The 20,083-nt window shown below is 52.7% G+C and overlaps 7 protein-coding genes across 7 annotated transcripts; 4 read left to right on the top strand and 3 right to left on the bottom strand.

The window, feature by feature from the left end:
* Positions 1-1,373: 1,373 nt before the first annotated feature.
* COCVIDRAFT_91964 (hypothetical protein) lies at positions 1,374-5,636 on the top strand (the record flags this gene model as incomplete). Its single annotated transcript, XM_014703931.1, has 4 exons — positions 1,374-1,473; positions 1,548-3,225; positions 3,278-5,542; positions 5,597-5,636. 4 exons carry the CDS (start codon positions 1,374-1,376, stop codon positions 5,634-5,636), a joined length of 4,083 nt encoding a protein of 1,360 aa, XP_014559417.1.
* Positions 5,637-7,433: 1,797 nt separating this feature from the next.
* Positions 7,434-8,425, top strand: COCVIDRAFT_92123 (hypothetical protein; the record flags this gene model as incomplete). The annotated part of the gene is made up of 3 exons (XM_014703930.1): positions 7,434-7,549; positions 7,605-8,219; positions 8,278-8,425. 3 exons carry the CDS (start codon positions 7,434-7,436, stop codon positions 8,423-8,425), a joined length of 879 nt encoding a protein of 292 aa, XP_014559416.1.
* Positions 8,426-10,056: 1,631 nt separating this feature from the next.
* On the top strand, positions 10,057-11,906 carry COCVIDRAFT_92130 (hypothetical protein; the record flags this gene model as incomplete). The annotated part of the gene is made up of 5 exons (XM_014703929.1): positions 10,057-10,413; positions 10,597-10,849; positions 10,914-11,065; positions 11,136-11,492; positions 11,565-11,906. The coding sequence occupies 5 exons, from the start codon at positions 10,057-10,059 to the stop codon at positions 11,904-11,906; spliced, it is 1,461 nt and encodes a 486-aa protein (XP_014559415.1).
* A 225-nt stretch (positions 11,907-12,131) lies between these two features.
* COCVIDRAFT_64874 (hypothetical protein) lies at positions 12,132-13,169 on the bottom strand (the record flags this gene model as incomplete). The annotated part of the gene is made up of 1 exon (XM_014703928.1): positions 12,132-13,169. A coding segment is annotated over one exon (1,038 nt), but the record flags the coding sequence as incomplete, so codon positions are not given.
* Positions 13,170-14,552: 1,383 nt separating this feature from the next.
* On the bottom strand, positions 14,553-15,239 carry COCVIDRAFT_92139 (hypothetical protein; the record flags this gene model as incomplete). Its single annotated transcript, XM_014703927.1, has 2 exons — positions 14,553-15,039; positions 15,166-15,239. The coding sequence occupies 2 exons, from the start codon at positions 15,237-15,239 to the stop codon at positions 14,553-14,555; spliced, it is 561 nt and encodes a 186-aa protein (XP_014559413.1).
* Positions 15,240-17,281: 2,042 nt separating this feature from the next.
* COCVIDRAFT_24353 (hypothetical protein) lies at positions 17,282-18,531 on the bottom strand (the record flags this gene model as incomplete). Its single annotated transcript, XM_014703839.1, has 2 exons — positions 17,282-18,310; positions 18,355-18,531. 2 exons carry the CDS (start codon positions 18,529-18,531, stop codon positions 17,282-17,284), a joined length of 1,206 nt encoding a protein of 401 aa, XP_014559325.1.
* A 207-nt stretch (positions 18,532-18,738) lies between these two features.
* COCVIDRAFT_35449 (hypothetical protein) lies at positions 18,739-19,443 on the top strand (the record flags this gene model as incomplete). The annotated part of the gene is made up of 1 exon (XM_014703926.1): positions 18,739-19,443. One exon carries the CDS (start codon positions 18,739-18,741, stop codon positions 19,441-19,443), a length of 705 nt encoding a protein of 234 aa, XP_014559412.1.
* Positions 19,444-20,083: the final 640 nt, after the last annotated feature.

Here is a 20,083-nt window from a genome sequence, read left to right as displayed (position 1 = left end):
AGTGGAGAGTGTGTGCCGCCGCAAGCTGGTGGGACCGGGGCTCGGTGCACCCTGAAGGCGCTCGTTTCACTGACAAACGACGCCTGATGTGACAGTTTGTTGCTCGGCGCCCTCCATGGCCCACCGTGATCCGACGCAGATGGGCGTGTGTACATAGCTAGGCGAGGGCGCCAGTCTCTCCTTGTGCAGCATAGCAGCCAGCAGGGTCAAGACTCGTGTTTCCACGCCGGCGGTGGCGGGCGTGCCACCGTCTGCGGCCTAGCTGTTGTGATATTATCAGAAACGGTGCGGGACTGCCCAGGCGTGAAACGTGTAGACCAAAACGTGCTGCTTCATCCGGCGCGCACTGAGACTGGAACGCGCAGCAGGCGTATATGTGTGGGCGAGGGCGAGGGCGAGGGCGAGACGAGGCGAGGCGAGGCGAGGGCGTCGAGGTGGTACGCATGCCGTATATAGAGCGTCGACGCCTGCAAGAGTGCCTCAGTCCCCTCATAGCCCGGCGCTGACCCTCTCTCGTTCGTCTCCCTCGATCCCCGGTGCTTGGTGCGGGTGCTGTGCATTTGGCCCATTTTATCTTCATCCCATCCCCATCCTCCATCTCGTCTCATCCCGTCGCCGCCCCCCAGAGTGACGTACGTGAGCACAGGTCTGGTTTGCGGCGGACAAGCACGTGCCGATCGTTTCCCAATCCGACCATCAGGCCAAGTCCCGCCATAGCCCATCACCACCTTCATCGCCCGTCGACGCTGCTGGCCGCCCTCTCTCTGCCCTTTTCCTCCCGCAGCCCTCTGTGCCTCCCCCTCCTTCCCCCTCATATCCTCTCCTCGATCGCTTCCTCCTTCGAACCACTCTCTCCGCCCCGTTCTTTCGTGTTGGCATTGCCCACAGCAACCCGCTCCAGGGAATCCGCGCTCCTTGACCAGCTCGACCCTCCTTATCACGCCCTCCGCCCCCGGTCACCTTGATATCCATCCATCTGTCCAGACACGACATCCGCCCTCGCCACCCGCAGAGCTTCCCCCCGACCCATTGTCTAGAAAAAGTATCCTCTTCACTCCCCAAAGCACCGCCTGACAAGCACGCTTGCTCTTACGTGAGTTTGTCCCCTCCCCGCTAGCTCCTTCTGAAGCATGCCACCTGCCGGCCCTGCGTCAACCAGCTCCAACCCTTCAATCCATCCGCCTCCTTCACCCTCATCCCTTGCCTTTCTTTTACCCTCTCGCTCGCTGCATCCATCCATTGGGCCGCTCTCGCTCACACCCACTAGACTATACAAGCTTCTTTTTTGGCCATTCCGTGTCCGTCCATCACTCCACGACTAGTACACACGCTCTGCAACCGAGCATAGAAAACATTACACACACCCATCCGACATGGATCAACAACAAGGCCAGCAGGGCCCCATGGGTCCCGCCGGCCGCCGTCTGCACATTGCGCATCGCCGCAGTCCCTCAGAGCTGACGCCACTGATGAGTACGTTTGCCTAACTCCCCGATGCCCACTCTCACATCTTGTAAGCTTAGCAGCTGCTGACACGCATGACACAGTGGAACAACTAGCCATTGCACAGCAGATTGAGGTCCTCCAGCAGCAACAGCAGCAGATCGCCGCAACACACCAGCAATATGTCAACATGGGTATGATTCAGCCACAGCAGCAGCTGGGCAACTTTCAGATGCAGGGCCAAATGCCCAACGTCTCTCCTCAAGTCAACAACTACCAATTCGCCCAGCAGATGCCCCAGCAGCAACAGCATCTTGCTGTCCCAATGAACGCTCCCGCCCAGCCCTCCGCCCACCGCCGCAACCAGTCCGCCCTTCCCAATGTTGGTCTGGGTCCCCCACCTGCACCCTCTTCCGGAGCCTCTGGATTTGGCGATTTTGGTGCACAACAGGGTGGTCAGGGTAGAGAGAATGTAAACCCTCGTGGCCGCGGCGGTGGCGGTGCTGGTGGCTCTGGTCACACCCGTCGCCACTCACTCGCTCTCGCAGATGCCAAGAAGGCTGCTGAGCAAGCCGAATCGAAGCGGAAGACTTCGGGCTTCCAGTTCCCCATCCCAGGCTCAAATGAGGGCAGCTCCAACCGTGATGCAAGCCCTGGCGCACCTGGTGCTGCCAACGACACTCCTTCCGGCCGAGGTGGACGAGGCGCCCACGGCCGTAGCCAGAGCATGGCTGTCGGACGTGGTGGTGGAGGCGCTGGTCGAGGTGGACCATCTTTCTCATTCCCAGCTACAAGTGAGAACCCTACCAACCAGGCTACTCAGCAGGGCGAGTTCCAACGCCGTGGCAGCCAGGGTCATGGCCGCAGCCAATCACGCAACTTTGAGGGCAACTGGAGACAGCCCCAGAACAACAACCAGCAGCAGTCTACTCAAGACAACCAGTCCCAGAACATGGGTAACTTCAACATGAACCAAACCGCCAATGCCGCTCCTTTCCAGCCCGGTCACCGCAGTCGTGGATCGGTCAACCAATCCCTTGGTGGTCTTGGCAACTTCCAGTATGCTGGCCAGCCACAGATGCAGATGCAGTCACCTCAGGCCCAGCTCCTGCTGCAACAGCAGATGTTCGGTCAGCCATTGAACCCTATGCAGATTGCTCACTTGCAGGCCCTTCAGGCTGCTCAGATGCAAGGTGGCCTCGGCGGCAGCCAGCATGCTCCGCAGATGAACATGCAGCAACAGCAACAGCAGCAACGCAAGACACTATTCACTCCTTACCTTCCCCAGGCAACCCTGCCTGCCCTTCTCGGCGACGGCCAACTCGTTGCCGGTATCCTCCGCGTCAACAAGAAGAACCGCAGCGATGCCTATGTGACGACTACTGACCTGGATGCTGACATTTTCATCTGTGGTAGTAAAGACAGGAACCGAGCTCTCGAAGGAGATCTCGTTGCTGTTGAACTTCTTGACGTTGACGAAGTGTGGGGACAGAAACGCGAAAAAGAAGAGAAGAAGAAGCGCAAGGACAACGCCGACCCTCGCGGTGCTAGTATTGCCGTTAACGATGCCACCACACAACCTGAAACTGGCTCTGAGGGTGGTATTCGTCGACGTGGCAGTCTTCGCCAGCGACCAACACAGAAGAAGAATGACGATGTTGAAGTCGAGGGACAAAGCTTGCTCCTCATGGAGGAGGAGGAAATCAATGATGAGCTCAAGCCTCTGTATGCAGGCCACATTGTTGCTGTCATCGAGCGTGTCGCAGGACAAATGTTCTCTGGGTAAGCAGTCACGGTTCACGCATATGCAGACTCTTACTAATCTATATAACAGTTCTCTCGGACTTCTACGTCCTAGCAGCCAAGCTACAAAGGAAAAGCAGGAAGCCGAGCGCCAAGCTCGTGAAGGCAACACTGGCCGAACTCAACCAGAGCGCCAGGATAAACCCAAGATTGTCTGGTTCAAGCCTACAGACAAGCGTGTGCCCTTGATTGCTATCCCCACTGAACAAGCACCACGGGACTTTGTCGAGAAACACCAGGAATATGCCGACCGCATTTTCGTGGCATGCATTAAGCGATGGCCCATTACATCGCTGCATCCCTTTGGTACCCTTGTTGAGCAGCTTGGTGTCATGGGTGACCTTAAGGTGGAAACCGATGCCCTCCTGCGCGACAACAACTTTGGCCCAGACGACTTCTCTGACGCCGTCATCAAGAACGTTGGCTTCGAGGACTGGTCGGTCGCCAATGACGGCGAAGAGGCATTGAAGAACCGCCGCGACTTCAGGGGTGAGGAGACATTCACCATCGACCCCAACGGCAGCAAGGAGCTTGATGATGCCATTCACTTCAAGTACCTCGACGACGGCCGCGTCGAGATTGGTGTTCACGTGACGGATATTGCCCACTTTATCAAGGCCAACTCACTTGTTGACCGTGAGGCCAAGAAACGCGGAACCGCCGTGTACCTCATGAACCGCACAGTCAACATGCTACCTCCTAAGCTATCCAATGATATCTGCTGCCTCAACCCAGGTGAGGAGCGCTACACGGTCAGTGTTGTCTTCAAGGCCGATCCGGCTTCTGGCAAGGTCTTTGAGGATGAGACTTGGATTGGCAAGTCTGTGATCAAGAGCTCTGGAAAGCTGTCGTATGACGAGGTCGACTCCGTTATCAGCGGAAACGACGATTCAGTCTCGGCAGCCCGTGCTAAGGACATCAAGATGCTGCATCACATCTCGCAAAAGTTCCGCCAGACTCGCTTTGGCGATCGCGTTTCCGATGTCAAGGCTCTGCGCCTCATGTACCAATTGGACGACGAGAACGTTCCTGTTGAGCAAAACATTTTCGACTCTTCTCCTGCGCACGAATGCATTGAAGAGCTCAGCCATCTCGTCAACGCCACCGTTGCGAAGAAGCTTGCGGCAGGTCTGCCAGAAAAGGCTCTCCTGCGCCGTCAAGCACCTCCCAACCCCCGCCGATTGATGACAATTGCGGAGCGCATGGGTGCCATTGGATACGAGCTCAACACCGAGAGCAGCGGTTCTCTCCAGAATAGCTTGTTCGAGGTTGAGGATGACGATCTCCGAAAGGGTATGGAGACTTTGGTCATCAAGTCAATGCCCCGTGCCAAGTACTTCATCGCGGGCAAGCTGCCTGAGGAACAGTATCCGCACTACGCCCTCAACCTTCCCAGGTACACTCACTTCACCAACCCATCCCGCCGCTATGCCGATATTGTTGTGCACCGCCAGTTGGAGGCTGTCCTGTCAAACGGCGCCATCGAGTTCACCGAAGACATTGAGGCTCTCGCCAAGACTGCTGAGATGTGCAACACCAAGAAGGACTCGGCTCACTCTGCCCAAGAGCAGAGCGTTCACATTGAGGCCTGCCGCAAGATGGACAAGGTCAGGCAGGAGAGTGGCGGTGATCTCATCGCGGAAGGTATCGTCCTCTGCGTGTACGAGTCTGCTTTCGACGTGCTCATTCCCGAGTGGGGCTTCGAGAAGCGCGTCCACTGTGACCAGCTTCCTCTCAAGAAGGCCGAGTTCGACAAGAACAAGCGTCTGCTTGAGCTCTACTGGGAGAAGGGTGTCCCATCATCCAACTACATCCCAGAGGACGAGCGACCCAAGCATGGCTCACTCCGTTCGGCCAATGCTGCCGCAGCTGCGCGTGAAGCTGAGGCAGCGAAGCAGCGTGCGAGGGAACAAGAAGAGGCTCAGCGTAGGCAGATGGACACCGGCACCATGTCGACTAACGAGGAGGCTGCGCTGTTTGACGACGATGATGACGATGATGATGCCAACGACCTCAACTCGAACATGGCTGGTGTGTCGCTGAACCCCGACCGCCCAACTCAGAGTATGCCCCCATCGCCCACCAGGCGCGATCTTCCTGGTGCTCCTCACCGCGTCAACTCGGATTCGAAGATTGCCCAAAGTGCCGGCGAGGCTGCGGAGAACAAGTTGACCAACAAGGAGAAGTATCTGAGCTGGTTCACCTTGCGCGAGGAGAACGGCGACTACATCCAGGATGTACGGGAGATGACGAGGGTTCCAGTTATTCTTAAGACGGATCTGACCAAGAGTCCTCCGTAAGTTAACGTTCTTGTTAATGTTTTTTAGACTTTGCTAACCGAAAACCTTAGTTGCTTGACCATCCGATCCCTGAACCCATATGCCCTCTAGGCAGCCTGCATGCTTTGACTCTGAGTGCGCACCTGCCGGTTAGGATGCAAGAGCGTGTCTGGCCATGTAGACAGACCTGCCACTTGTTGTCTTGGTATAGAAAATTGAATGAAGGACATTTACTAGGTTATGGGCTAAGAAATGCACGGAAATCTGTGTATTGTTTATGTGCATGCGGCCAAGTACCCTAAGTCGCGACATACACGGTTGCAGCTCTTATATGCAGTAGCGATAGTCGATAGTACATTTAATGTGTTGTTAACCTTGCAAAGGCACGTGTTCCTGGGTGAAGATCAAGCCTCGTTTGACCGTGACAGGCGTGTGCATTGAAGCCAACTCCACAAATCTCACGGGTGCCTGGTAAGGCTACATCTGTGGTATGCCATGCGGCCTCAGGCTTTTGACAGGACCGGGTTTTGACACGCGACATGGCGGTCCGGCGAGCAAGATTGGACAGACATTGGCTGTGTGAGGTGGAAACATGGTCCTGCATTGCGCAAGTACCGGTCTTTGTTTATCCCGGTGGGATCGATTGCGACAAGCTGCCGGCATCCGGGCCTCAAGGTGATACTGGGGACTGGGGCAAGGTATCTCCACCAACGGATCTACCACTTCCCATGCCCAATCCGGGCTTGGTCGACTAGTGTGCCTGTACCTGCATTCGTTTCTCGCGCCAAGTAGGACAGCCTTGGGGCCTAAGGTGTCAGGTCCATAGAGCCGAAATGTCAGTGGTCCTACATAAGACTTGGCAACTTGTTAATGTTTTGGATACCTCAGCCACGCCTACAACCCCTCGCTCTTGGTATCTTAATACCATCTATACTACTCATCCACCAACCCCCACGATAACCGCCGCCAACAGGAAAAAATTTCGCGCCATGTGCCCAGAGTGAGTGCACACGCACTATGAGGCGGCTGCAGCCTTGTTGTTGAAACAGTCGCAAACATACCTCTTCTGCTGGAAACACTCTCGTATTGACATGAAGAGCTGTTTGCTTCAAGCCTCATGTCATGAGCCACATCATCGTTCCGCACGGAAACTCTGAGTACCGCCGTCATTATTCCATGCGTTATGGCTCGCAGTCGAGTATTTCCAAGGGCGGCTCTGCTGTCTCCGTGTAGGTGTTGGTACTCTTGGAGTTTCAGGGTCGGCCTTCGCGTCACAGGCCCCTGGACCTGCTACATCACGCGCCTCCACCACTAACCCCATCATAACGTGCCAGACTAACTCGGCGGTTGCGACCCTGTCAGTGGGCAGTTCCTTGACGATCAATGGATCAATCCGCCAAGCTCCAAAGCTTCAACAGTCACGGATCTGGTTAGGGACGCCAGTGCATGGGCGGGAGCCCGCTGTCCGCTACGAACACTACATCCGTCCTCCGAATTTAGTCTGGCGTCTCAGATGCGGTCTAGGAGTCGCAGCAGTATCTATAAGGTCCATTGGTAGCCCACCTTGTTTCCATACTCGTTTTCAGTTGGTTCATCATCGACGAGCTTCTTCTCTCTTCTCTTCCGTACCTAATAATCAAACCACATTCCTTACGGTTTGCCTTTTCTCAGTCCCTGGTTGGACTTTTTTCTAGACAATTTTTAATAATCGAATCCAAAGCGAGTCTTTGCTGGAGGTCCCTCATTACCAACTTGTCTAACCTTTTTAAACACCGAACCAACAAACTTTAATTCAACACTATGCCGAGCATAACATCCATACTCAAGGGCCTCGTGGCCGTGGCGCCTCTTGTGGCTGCCATCCCTGCCGAGTACGGTCGTCGGGAAATGGCATCGATGCCAATGGCGATGCCCCCAACAATTACCGAGAAGGCTGAGCCCGCAGCAAAGGCAGAGGCTTCAGCAGCGGCATCTCCAGCGGCAGCAGCAGCAGGCGGATTGACTGATGTTGACATCCTCAACTTGTAAGTGCATGGCTGGAATTCGATGGTGGTGAGCAGAAGCTAACAGCAACACCAGTGCCCTGACTGCCGAGCATCTCGAATCAAAATTCTACAGCATGGGTTTCGCCAAGTTCCCCATGAGCGACTTCATGGCCCTTGGTCTGAGCGAGGCCCAGGTCAAGAGTCTTATGATGGTTGGCCAGACCGAGGCCACCCACGTAACGACTCTCCAGTCCGCCATTACCGGCGCTGGCGCAAAGCCCGTCGAGCCCTGCGAGTACAACTTTGACGCCGCTCTCGCAAGCGCCGACGCCATGGTCAAGACTGCGCGTGTCCTTGAGGCTGTTGGTATCTCCGCCTACCTCGGTGCCGCCCCTCTTGTCAACTCTTCCGATGTCCTTGCCGCCGCCGGATCCATTGTCACCGTCGAGGCCCGTCACCAGGCTTTCATCCGTATCGCCGCCGGTGCCGAGCCCGTCCCCGCTGCTTTCGATGTCGCTCTTGGACCCCGTGCCGTCTTCACCCTCGCCGCTCAATTCATCAAGTCTTGCCCTCAAGGCTCCAACCTCAACATCCAGCCTTTCCCCTCCATCGCCCTCCAGAACCCCGAGCAGGCTACCATTGGCCAGAACCTCAAGCTCGCCGACCCTGCTCAGCCCTCTGGTGCCATGTTCTGCGCTTTCGTTGCTCCGTAAGTTTTTCACATTCGCTTTTTGAATATTAGATCTGAAGACTAACACTTTACACAGTACCGGTGCCCAATTCACTGACATCACCGATGGCAACTGCAAGGTCCCTGACGGCATCTCTGGTGAAGTCTACATGATGATCACCAAGAGCAAGGCCATCACCGACGCCGAGGTTCTTGCCGGCCCCGCTGTCCTCCAGCCCTCATAAACGCTTTCGCCCTCGTCTTCTCAAAAAGAAAAATAAGTCGAAGCTAGCGCTGCGAAAGAGTCTTCCCCGTTGTCAATATTTCCCTTCTTTTTAAAAGGGGTTACGTGCGGAACGACTGGGGCGAGCAACGGAAATCTAGCAAGAGACCATTTTTTTCACAAGAGCGAAGTATGTGTATATGGACAAAAACCTTTTTTTTTCTCTACAGTCGTTGAAATGCAAGTGTTGAAATCTCATCTATAAACTTCTTTTTTCGACTGTACTGTTATTTTCCCTTTCCTTTTTTTTCTTTCATCCGCACTGTTTTTTCATTTTCCCTTTTTTTTGTTGTTCAACTTTTTCTTCACTAAGACTGATTGGTTTATTTGTTTGTGGTGGAAGACGACGACGACACACATCAAGATACCCTTCAAGCAAAAATGGCAATACGTAGTCGAAGAAGAGGCCGCAGGGTGAGGAAGGAGCAGTAGCAAAACAGGTGTGTAACCGGGTAAGGCAGATTCCGTGAATCATCCTTAACTCCCTTCATACACGATAGTATTACTTAGGTTCGGTTTAATGGCAGGGGGGGGGAGGTAGGCAAGGTATAAGACAAACTACGATAACGATTTCAAATATCATCCAAAAAAATTCATCTCTTTGCTTTTCCCATATATTTCTCGAGGCACTGATGCGACGCGGAGCTGACGCGTTTTGGGGGAGGGGGGGCACGCAGGGCAAGTACAGCGGTGAATAACTGGTTGTTGGAGATGTGCATTATTTGTGACAAGTTCGGGTACGTTGCTTGTATTGGAATGGGGGGTGGGGGTGGACCCCTCGCCTCGTTGCAACGGGTGCGGTTTCACCTCGCAGTTTATCGATGCTTCGAGTTAGTAGCCAGAACTGGAGTAAGGCGCGCTCCCCCAAGTTCGACAACGTTTCTGACCTTGCACGACGACCCTGCTCGCCCACACACCGGTATTTCCAATAGCATGGGATTTGTCATTGGGGGTCGATGTCGCAATATCTATCGCGTACAATAAATTCACATGTACGTGGTGTACTATTTTCCTTTTTCTGACAAAGTCACGTGTAAGCAGACGAAGTCTATTTGTTCCGAGTCGGGCCGACAAGCCAAAAAAACCCCCAAGAAACCTGGGGAAAAAAGGCCTCCAAATCCGCATCCGCGCCACTCTCTCTGATTAATCTCCCGAACATCACCCGCCCGCACCGCCATTGACGCTAAAGTGCGAGATCCAGCTGCGACTGATTGGTCGATAACGTGCATCTTTCATGTGGAGTAATACGACCCAAAGTGTTGAGTCGAACAGCCATGACGATGGTCAAGTGAACAGCGCAGCCAAGTGATCAAGAAGCCCGATTAATAAAAAGGCGGTGCGACGAAAAAGGGCGTTTGTGTTTCTTTTCTTTTTCATCATCCCACACACCCACACACACACACTTCTCTGGAGACTGTGGAGTCGAAACCAACGTCATCGTATAAGTGGAAGTGTATTTAAACAATCCGGCAGGGGAATACCGACCGTTTTTTTTACGCACGCAACCCAATCTTCTTGCTTCAACCGATCCAACAACAACAATCGTTTCTCACCACCATCTCTCCAAACAATCACAAGAAAATGGCGGCTGCGATGCACCAAAACGGAAGCGCATCAACCTGCCTCGAGCAGCCCATCCAACTCCACGACGTCTCCGAGTACCTCGCCAAGCCCCCAGATGCCAAAGTATCAGGCGGCTCCCTACATTCCAATCATCATAGTACTACTGCTACTACGGGCGGTGCTGCTGGTGGTCTGCGGCTGTCTGATACAAAGGGTGTGCAGAGTAGCGATCCTGTGGAGAACTTGCCGTCGCCGACGACGCAGGCGGCGCAGAAGCTGGAGCGGTGGAATCATCCTCGCTCCAACTTTTTTCGTACCGCAGCGGCGTTTTGGAGCTTTGTCGTTATGGGGAGTAATGATGCGGCGTATGGGGCGCTGATACCATATGTATGTTTTTGAAAATCCCTTTTTTTTTCTTCTTTTTTTTTCCCGTCGTTTTGAGATGGAATTCTCCGGAGATGGATGAGAGGTATGGTTTGACAAACGCGGCTCGGAGAATAAAGTCTTGGAAAAGAAAAGTATCAAGGAGTCAAGTTGCTAACGTGGTTTTGCTTTATTCGGAAATTATAGCTTCAAGAGTACTACAAATTATCTTTCGTCGTCATCTCGCTCGTCTTCCTCTCGCCACTCGCGGGTTACACGGCGTCAGCGCTGCTCAACAATACCATTCATCTCAAGTTTGGGCAAAGAGGTATTGCGATTATTGCGCCGAGCTGCCACTTGATCGCGTACATTGTTATTGCTGTGCACCCGCCGTATCCCGCCTTGGTTATTATTTTTATGCTGGCTGGGTTTGGAAATGGACTTGCTGATGCTGCGTGGAGTAAGTACAGTCAAGTTCTTTTTAGGGAAAAAAAGAGAGAGACGACGTTGACGACGAAAAATAGATGCTTGGATCGGCAACATGGCGAATCCAAACGAGGTTCTAGGCTTTTTGCATGCTTTCTACGGTGTTGGTGCTGTACTTGCGCCGCTAATTGCTACGACTATGGTTACTAGAGGAAATAGGTTGCCGTGGTATACCTTCTACTACGTTATGGTACGTCGATATCCCCCTTCTTCTCGAAAACTCACATTGGACCCGTCATCTCACAATAAGATGTTTGCAGGTCGGTATGGCTGTCTTGGAGCTCGCCACATCAACGGTTGCCTTCTGGCGCGAAACGGGTGCAAAATACCGTGCTGCTAACCCGCGTACCACGGACACAAAGGACAACCGCATGAAGGAAGCGCTTCTCCGCCTTCCTCAGGCCAGAGTTACTTGGCTTTGTGCATTGTTCTTGCTCGGCTACGTAGGCATCGAAGTTGCCCTCGGAGGCTGGATCGTCAAGTTCATGCTCGAGGTGCGTGACGGCGAGGAATTCGCAAGTGGAATGACTGCAACGGGATTCTGGATGGGAATTACCGTAGGAAGAGTTGTGTTGGGCTTCGTGACACCACGACTAGGAGAGAAATTGGCTATTTCTGTAAGTTTTGGTCTTACTTTTCCGGCCATCGGTACCAGGATGTTTGTAATGAACTGACACACGGGGAAATAGATTTACCTCCCGCTAACCATGGCCCTCGAGCTGATCTTCTGGCTCGTCCCGCAATTCTACGTGTCGGCCGTTGCAGTTAGTTTGCAGGGATTCTTCCTCGGTCCTCTTTTCCCCGCTGCAATCGTCGCGGCTACGAAATTGCTCCCGCGTCACTTGCATGTCGGCGCGATAGGGTTTGCGGCTGCTTTTGGCGGGAGCGGAGCTGCTATTTTTCCCTTTGCGGTCGGCGCTATTGCGCAGGCAAAGGGGGTGCAGGTTCTGCAGCCGATTATTCTGGCACTGCTTGCGGTTATCCTTGGGTTCTGGCTTTGTTTGCCCAGGATTCACAAGAAGAATGAGTAAGGTTTAATTTATGTTTGGAGGCGATTGAGAGAGGGGAGGTAAAGAAGGCTTCATAATAGATAAAGAGTCACTATCTCGGTATGTCAGTGCTGATTTATTAAATACGAATAAGTTACATTCGCTAGGGAAAATTTCTACTTCCTTGGAAATTGTCATCATCTTTGAAGTCCAGCGAGTACACTGAAATATTCAATGCGACACAACCTCCACCTTCTCCTTCTCCCCTCCGACCACTTCCTTCACCTCGCCCAAACCCCTCACCACCTCCGCCGTCTTCTCCTGCGCAATCTGCATCCCCGCCCCCGCCGCAGCCTTGACCCCCTCGGCCATCGCAATAACAACCTGCTTCATCGCCACCATCGTATCCCCCGCCGCAAACACCCCCCTTACACTCGTCTCATTAAACATTGGATTCACAATCCTCACATGCCCACCCACCTCCTCCCCCACCGTCTCCACCCCCAACTCCTCAATAAGCCCCTGCGCCCGATTCACAGTCACAGGCTTATGCACCACAAACCCAAACCTGGTCTCCGCACCCCCTCCAAACCGCACAGTCACACCCTCCACATGGCTCTTCCCGTTATTAACCAGCCGCTCAATGCACCGCTCATCTACCGTCGCTCCCATCGCTTTCGCCACTCCAATCGCTTCTTTCACCTTGACATCTTCCTTCACCGGTCCATTCGTTAAGATGGTAATCGACTCCGGCTCCAGCGCCGCCGCCATATGCACAAAATGCGTGTACGCCGGTGAATCGAAGCCCAGGATAGCTACAGCGCTACCGCGCTGCTCGTACCCGTCGCACGCAAGACATTGGTAGATGTGGCTAGGCCAGTTTTCAGCGTACCCCGGTATAGCGGGTAGGATATCCCTGGATCCAGTTGCTAAAATGAGTTTTTTACTCCGGTACAAAGTACCCTCGCTATCGACGATTTCGAAACCGGCATATGGCTGGGTGTTGTTGTTGTTATTGTTAGGGAGGGTGAGGCTGGTTTTGCGCGCGGAGGTTATGGTGGCGTGGTGGAACCAGACGGTGTCGTATCGAGCTTCGATTTGCGAGCGGGCTATGCTGCGGAATTCATGGGGGGCGATGTGGTCGCGGGAGGCGACGGTGTGCATGTGCGATATGCCCTCGTTGCGGTATTGCTGTGAGTCGAGGACTAGGGCTGTGGTGCGGGTGCGGGCGCAGGTGAGCGCGGCGTTGAGACCGGCGGGGCCGGCGCCGAGAATTAGGATGTCGAAGATTGGGGGGCGGGGGAGGGGCATTTTGCTCCTTCTTCTTTTTTTATTTGAAAGAGTAGATTGGTTGGGGGAGATGTGTGTGGTGTTGAGAGTATGTAAAGATGAGTTTTGTTCCAGCGACATTCTTCACACTGACTTTATATACTAGCACTGCTCGATGAGTCCGCCATGAAACTCTCCAAAAACCTCCGTGAGATATCTGAGTATGTTTTGAATATGGCAGAACCTGATTCGACATAAAAGTGGTTGGATTTCTGTAAGATGTGGACGCCACTCAGCTTCGCGGGACGGGGTTGAAGTCGCCGATTCGAGTGCTGACCTATGTTGCAGATGAAATGTCTCCGACAAAGTTTCCGTACTGGCGTACTATATGAGACATATCCAGTAAATGCCGTTGTATCTGAATCTTTCATTTAATCGAGTAAAGTTGTTGTCATGAAGACGAATCTCGAGACAGTAGGGTGAGGGTTGGGTGCGTACTACTGGCGCATGCATGCTGACAGTGACCCCATGACTTTTACGACATCACTTTGGGACTTGAAGCATTGTGTATGGTTCTCTAGGATATCGTGAGATCTCTAATACGATAAACATGGCGTCATGAGGAGCAGTGGGTGAGCTAAGACGCACGACTGTACATGGTAGTATGCGACCCACGATACGAAAATGGCTTACTAAGAACTGGACTGCTGCATCCAGAAGAGCAAGACAAAACCCATCTCATCTGACTGTTGAACACTGAAATTGGATAATATTCAATGCCACGCTGACCAGAGGCATTACTAGCCATCAATACGAGACCGACGCGTGTCGTTCCCTCCGCCCCCCACGGACCGAGCCGCCCAACACGAAGAAGAACCCTGCTCCCGCGTCGCAAGTACATCACTTGTGTAATCTCCCAACGGGACAACAATAAAAATAGCCCTCCAGCATTGAACTGATTAAGAATTAAAACTAAACAAAAAGCTATATACTACTGCTACTAGCATCATCTCCCATTTCATCATCATCCCAGTCCTCCTCCCTCTGGCCCACCTCATCTTCAAGCCCAGCCCGGCAAATACAAGACAAAAAAACATTAACAACCAGGTTCTCATGAGGTATAATATCACCCATCAAAACATGTTCGTATCCGCCAGTTAAATCAAACAAAAAAGTTCAAAAAAAAGGTATAATGCGGATCGTTCCTTCTGGAGGAAGGAGTAACAACATCGCGTCGTGAGAGAAAGCGTTTGTGAGCTTAGCCAGTAAAAAAAAATAAGAGGCGCTGCCCTGTAAAATAAAATATTACACTCTCCCATTTCCCGTCACTCCATGCTACAGCACGAAGTGAATTGGGAAAGAGACAGTGCAAAACGAAGAAGAAAGTAGTTTGCGGAGTAAAGAAGACGAGGATCTTCTTTACAAAGCAAGAACACCGACCAAGCCGATGAAAGCACCAAGACCAGCGCTGAGCGAAAGCCTGGACGCCGCACCAGTGAACGCAGGGCCTTCAGGACCCGTAGCACTGGGGGTAGGGATCAAGCTCAGACTAATAGTGCCCGTAGCGCTGGTCGGGGGCTTAGTAATAGCACTCGTGCTGTTCAAGCCTGCAGTTGGGTAGGGCGTGACGACGGCGCTGGACGAAGGGGTAGGAGTAGGGCTGGGAGTCGACGAAGGAGTCGCCGAGGGAGTAGGGCTGGGGGTAGGCGTCTCCTGAGGATAAATCTGGGGCAGGAGACTCTGCACATCGGTGGGCAGCGCCTGGTACCACGCCGGGGTGCTGCTGGCAGAAAGGCACGAAGCCATTTCCGAGGCGAAGGCGGCGGGGCTGGCGAGGGCGTAGGATATGCTTTGCGAAGGGATGGCGTGGGCGAGGACCATGAGGACCGAGGTTTGAATTTCAGGACTGTAGGGTTTTCGGGTTAGCCAAGAGTCTCATTTTGCGTCTGACGTTGTGTTTGTGGAAAGAACGCGTGGTCGTCGCGTTTTTTTTTGCTGATCATAGTTTGAATGAAATGTGGAGTTGACTTACGCAACAGCAGCGACGTCCGCGCTGGCGCCCATAAAGAGCGCACCGAGCGCCACAGCAGCAGTGGAGAAGCGCATTGTTTTTTGCTTTTGTTTGGTGTTGATTGATTGGAAATGAATGTTTTTGGTATATCTCTAGGATATGTGGCGTGAGCGAAACCCGAAAATGAGTGTGGGGATGAGTGCGACAACAACGCAAGGCAACCAAGAATAATGAGCGTAAGGTTTGGAGGGGAAGCGCGAGAGAAACAGATTGATGAAGAGGATCCCGGCAGTATTTGAAACTGGGGAGGCGGCTCGTCAACTCACGATAGTATGCTCATCCGCCTGCCCGTTTGGAGAAAGGGCGGTTAACAAGGGGGCGCAAATTTAAGATTGCAACAGCGCCAGTAGGATATAGCCGCGGGCGAGCATATTGGATAACAATCACGCGCTGGTCAAAATGAATCGCTGGTCCAGGACGCTGTTCTCATGCTCTCCTTTGTCTTGATTGGCGGCTAGATTGGCGACTTGGTGTTGTGCTTTTGCTGTACGGGTCGCATACCTGGTGAGCGCAAACACTGCCTCGTAAAACCTGCTCTTCGTCAGCGCCGGCAGCCTCGCCGTATGACCACACTCTACCTGGCATCACCGCTTGGCTTGAGTCTCATTTCCCGTTGGCGTGGGGAGAAGTGGCTGACGGGCCAATGGCACACCTATCAACGACGTCGCTAGCGTTGTTGTCGAATTTCCACTTTATAAGCACGACAGGGGTTCCATGCGCCGTCTCCAGGACAGTCCACATGGTGCTCCACTCAAAGGGAATGCAGGGACGGATGAGGTGCATGCGCCGTTGTTGACAGCCTCGCCGTCAGTCGTGATATCCTGCTTCTTGTTGTTTTGTGCGCTCAGCATACCAGTGCTTTGCCAACAATGCAACAAGGCATGAATCTCCTGAAAACATCGTTACCGCCACCACCAGAGAGCGGTCCACGCTAACAATTGACAATACAGATTATAGTAGTACCTCCTCTAAACTCCAGCCGTCGCCCAGATATTAGCCGTACCAAGCAGCCATTGCCGTCTTCCGCATCAAAATCATGAACTTGGCCGCCCGGCACTTCACGCGGGAGGATTTTTTTCCCAGCCAACACTCTCGCATGAGGGGCCCTATATTTGCTACTAAGAAACAAACAGTAACCAATCTCCTTTCCCAAGATCTTGTTCTTTTTGCTCCGGTCGGCTCTGGCTTGTAGGTGTAAAGGAATAAGGGGCAAAGAGGACCGTGTCGCGGCATCGCATGATAGTGTGTACAGGTTTCGGGTACCGAACAGAGATGATCGTTATTGCCTCTATTCCATGGCTCATTTGTGCCAAGCACACAGCAATGTGTAAGTATGTATACTGACGAAAAATTTGAGTAAGAACTAGGCCGGATGTGCGTATCTCCGACCTAGTTGTAATGTCTCGCTGATCGCAATATGCTTTCGATATACTCCTTGCCATTAAGGGTATAAGAACTGCATGAAATGCTCTGGTCTTGATACTGTTCTTCTTTCGAGAGAGTTTGGTCCAAGTTGCATTGTGTTCATGCCACGCCCCTATGCTTTCTTGTTTTTTGTTTCGTACCACGGTTGATGCTCGTAGGGAGAGATCCAGACCCAGAGTACATGCCCACTGTTATGCAATCGATTCTGATGCGTCATTAATCCAGGGATCGGTTTGGTGAGAAGACGTGGATCACCTGTGTTGGGAATGACAGGTGCTGTACCGAAGAATACGATGCCGTCGCCTGTTAGTACTGCGAAATCATACTAGCGGAGTTACTACCGGAACTTGCACTTGTCAAAACTCCATGTGCTTATAACCAAGACCGTAACATTTCGGACCCTCAGTAAATGCTTGTAAAGAAAAATGCTTGTAAAGAATATAGTCTAATTGAATTATTGCTCAACTTTTGTTTCTCTTGCCATCTAACATAACAACATGGTCTGACAACTTTGTGACTCGTCACCAGACACTGTAAATGCAAACAAACACAAAAGGCTTTTATCATGAAAATCAGTACATCTAAAACCATCAACACATTACTCATCTCTGCAAACAACCCTTCATCAAATCGACCATGAAACACCTAAAAACTAGGCCTTTTTGGTCTGTCCATTGGTCGCCTTCGCAGCGCTCTTACCCTCAGCCTTTTCCTTTTGCTTCTTCTCAGCAGCTCTCCTCTTCGCGCTCTCCTTCTCAAGAATCTCAATCGTCTTCTCACTGCTTTCCCATAGCTTCTTCTGCAGAAGCTCGTCGTCGATATCTTTCCTGTTCCAGATGGATCGTCTGCACTCCTTGAGGAAATATGCACCCTCGCCCCTACCCCACTGGGCCTCCATGGCAGCGTAGAGGAAAGTTTGTGCACCTTGATCGGCACTCTTCAGGACCATCCACCAAAACGGCCATGTAATAGTGTATAGTGCCAGACCCCAAAGCGTACCAAAGGTCAGATAGCGTCGCATACCAGGTGTGCGTGTCCAGCCCGGATCTACCATGATGACGCGCGCATTCATTGGTTTCTTGTCGGGACGGTCATACTTGGAGAGATGCTTCTGAAAGGCGACAGCAAACGTCATGAGGGCAAGCTTCGATGTTGCGTACACAGTCGATGGCGTAAAATCCAGTTGTCCAGGCTCACTCTTGGCGTTCTTCTTCGACTTGTCCTCTAAGCCCGGCAGCTTTCCTCCCATGTATGAAGAGCAGGTACCGAAGATGATTCGAACATCGCGATCAGGAGGCTGTGCTCGAAGCGCTGGGCTAAGAATACTCAATAAATGGAAATTGGCGATGTAGTTCACCCCCCAGGTCGATTCCAAGCCATCCTCTGTCTGCGTTGCTTTTTTCCCAGGGGGTGTCATGGTATTTGCACAGAGAACAATCATGTCCAGACGTCGAGGCGGTGCGTTATCGACCCATTTTGTTGCGAATTGGCGTATGCTGTACAGAGATTCGAGATCGACATGCTCGGCAGTGATGAGTTCGTTGCCAGTTTCCGTGCGCAGGTCTTCGATGAAGTCGACGAGAAAGGGGTCGACGAGTGGCTGTCGGACGAGGAGGACAATTTGTGCACCGCGAGACGCCAGGCCTCTGACTACTTCAGCACCTATACCGGTTGTTCCGCCCTGCTTCCGTTAGTAGGGTTCAATATCAGACGCTAAAGACTTACCGTGACCATGACCACCTTGGAGTGCATGTTTCTCTCGGAGGCGTTGTTGGCGCCATTGAAGAACCATTTCAGCGCATAAATGGCTGCAAATACGGCCGCAGCCTTGATTATGGTCCAGCCATAGGGAATGGAATCAATGCCCTCGGCGAAGGCCTGGGCGATGATGTTGACGGGCATGTTTCTTGGCGGAAAGTGGGAACGGGAAGGCTTCGGGGACGCGGCTCTACCGTGGCTCGCTAATGCCCAAGCACCGCAGGAACGCACGTGGCGTCATATCACGTGACTACGCGTTCAACAGATTGCCGCCAATTCACCCATCCAGACAAAAGCTCATACGCTGCACCCCTTATTGCCTCTACGTGATTTGCCCGCCACAAAAAGAAAATGACGGCATCTTCTACAACGCACGCGTCTAGAGAGCAGCAGACAGAAGATGAGTTTCCCGAAGATGATCCTGACATATCTACCGTACCGTTTGTCGAGCAGCGCGCGTTTGGCCGGGGTCTGTGGAAGAATCCCATTCAATTCGTCTCGTCTACTCCTGAGACACAGCCAGCAGCTGCATCGACAAATGGCAAGACCATGGCAGAGAAGTATCTCGCCATCATGTTTCCCAACGGCCAGTCACAACCAGAGCCCGATGCATATCCTCGGTGCGGTATATGTGGCGAGCCTGTCAAGGAGTCAGATCAGCGCATTCACTATCTGAGTCCTGCACATCAAGCTGTTCTCCCCCGCGCGCCCATCCCCTCGGCCATAGACCGAACGAGGATGGGGCTCAAGTACATGGAGAAGCACGGCTTTGACGTAGATGCGAGAAAAGGTCTGGGATCAAGTGGTCAGGGCATGTTGTTCCCGCTCGTCCCCAAGGAGAAGCGCGACAAGTTTGGTTTGGGCATAGACAAGAAAGAGCATGTAAAGCAGAAGGCGCTGGGCGGTGCTAGTCGTGCGGATGTCAGTCAGGGTAGACTTGATGCCGGCAAGGTCAGGAAACTTGCGCAGGTCGAGAAGAAGAAGCACGAGAAACTGCAGACGATGTTTTACGGTAATGATGAGGTGGAGAAGTACCTAGGGCAGCTGGGCGGTTGACCACCGAGATGGCATGGCTTCGCAGACTTCTAGAAAGAGATATTATGCTTGTCACGGCGGGCCGAAGATACGGCGGGTAGCGATCACAAAAAACGTCTTTTGAATAAGTACGCCAACGCGTACAACGGATGACGACATACGACTACCGAGATTATTCACGTATTCGGCGGCTTGTCATCGCAACGGCCGTTAGTCTTTAGTATCATCTCGACCTCGTATTTTTGTAATACCGACAAAACACACGAGCATTTCCACAAGAAAAAAAACGCAATCTTGAATACACTACGCTTCGGAGTAAGCCAAACCAAACATGAACGTTGCAGCCGAGACTAGGCAGCCCACCCCCACCCACCCGAACCAGGCAGTCCCCTCCCCGCACCAAATTTACCAACGCCGTTCACAAACGAAACAACCGTTTTTTCTCGCGCTTCATAACGCCTCCTCTCTCCATTCTTTCCATCAAAGAAACCAAGTCGGTCGCTTAGCTCAGTTGGTTAGAGCGTGGTGCTAATAATCCATCGCCAGAGACTTTGCTCCTGGAGAAGGCCTTCAGTTAACGCCAAGGTCGCGAGTTCGACCCTCGTAGTGACCAATCATCTTTTTTTTTCGCGGGCGTAACCCTACCTGGCGAAGGTAGGGA

This window comes from Bipolaris victoriae (assembly GCF_000527765.1).
Source record: "Bipolaris victoriae FI3 unplaced genomic scaffold scaffold_19, whole genome shotgun sequence".
Lineage (NCBI taxonomy): Eukaryota > Fungi > Ascomycota > Dothideomycetes > Pleosporales > Pleosporaceae > Bipolaris > Bipolaris victoriae.
The sequence above is the reverse complement of the archived record's forward strand: the minus strand, read 5'-3'. Positions and strand labels throughout refer to the sequence as shown.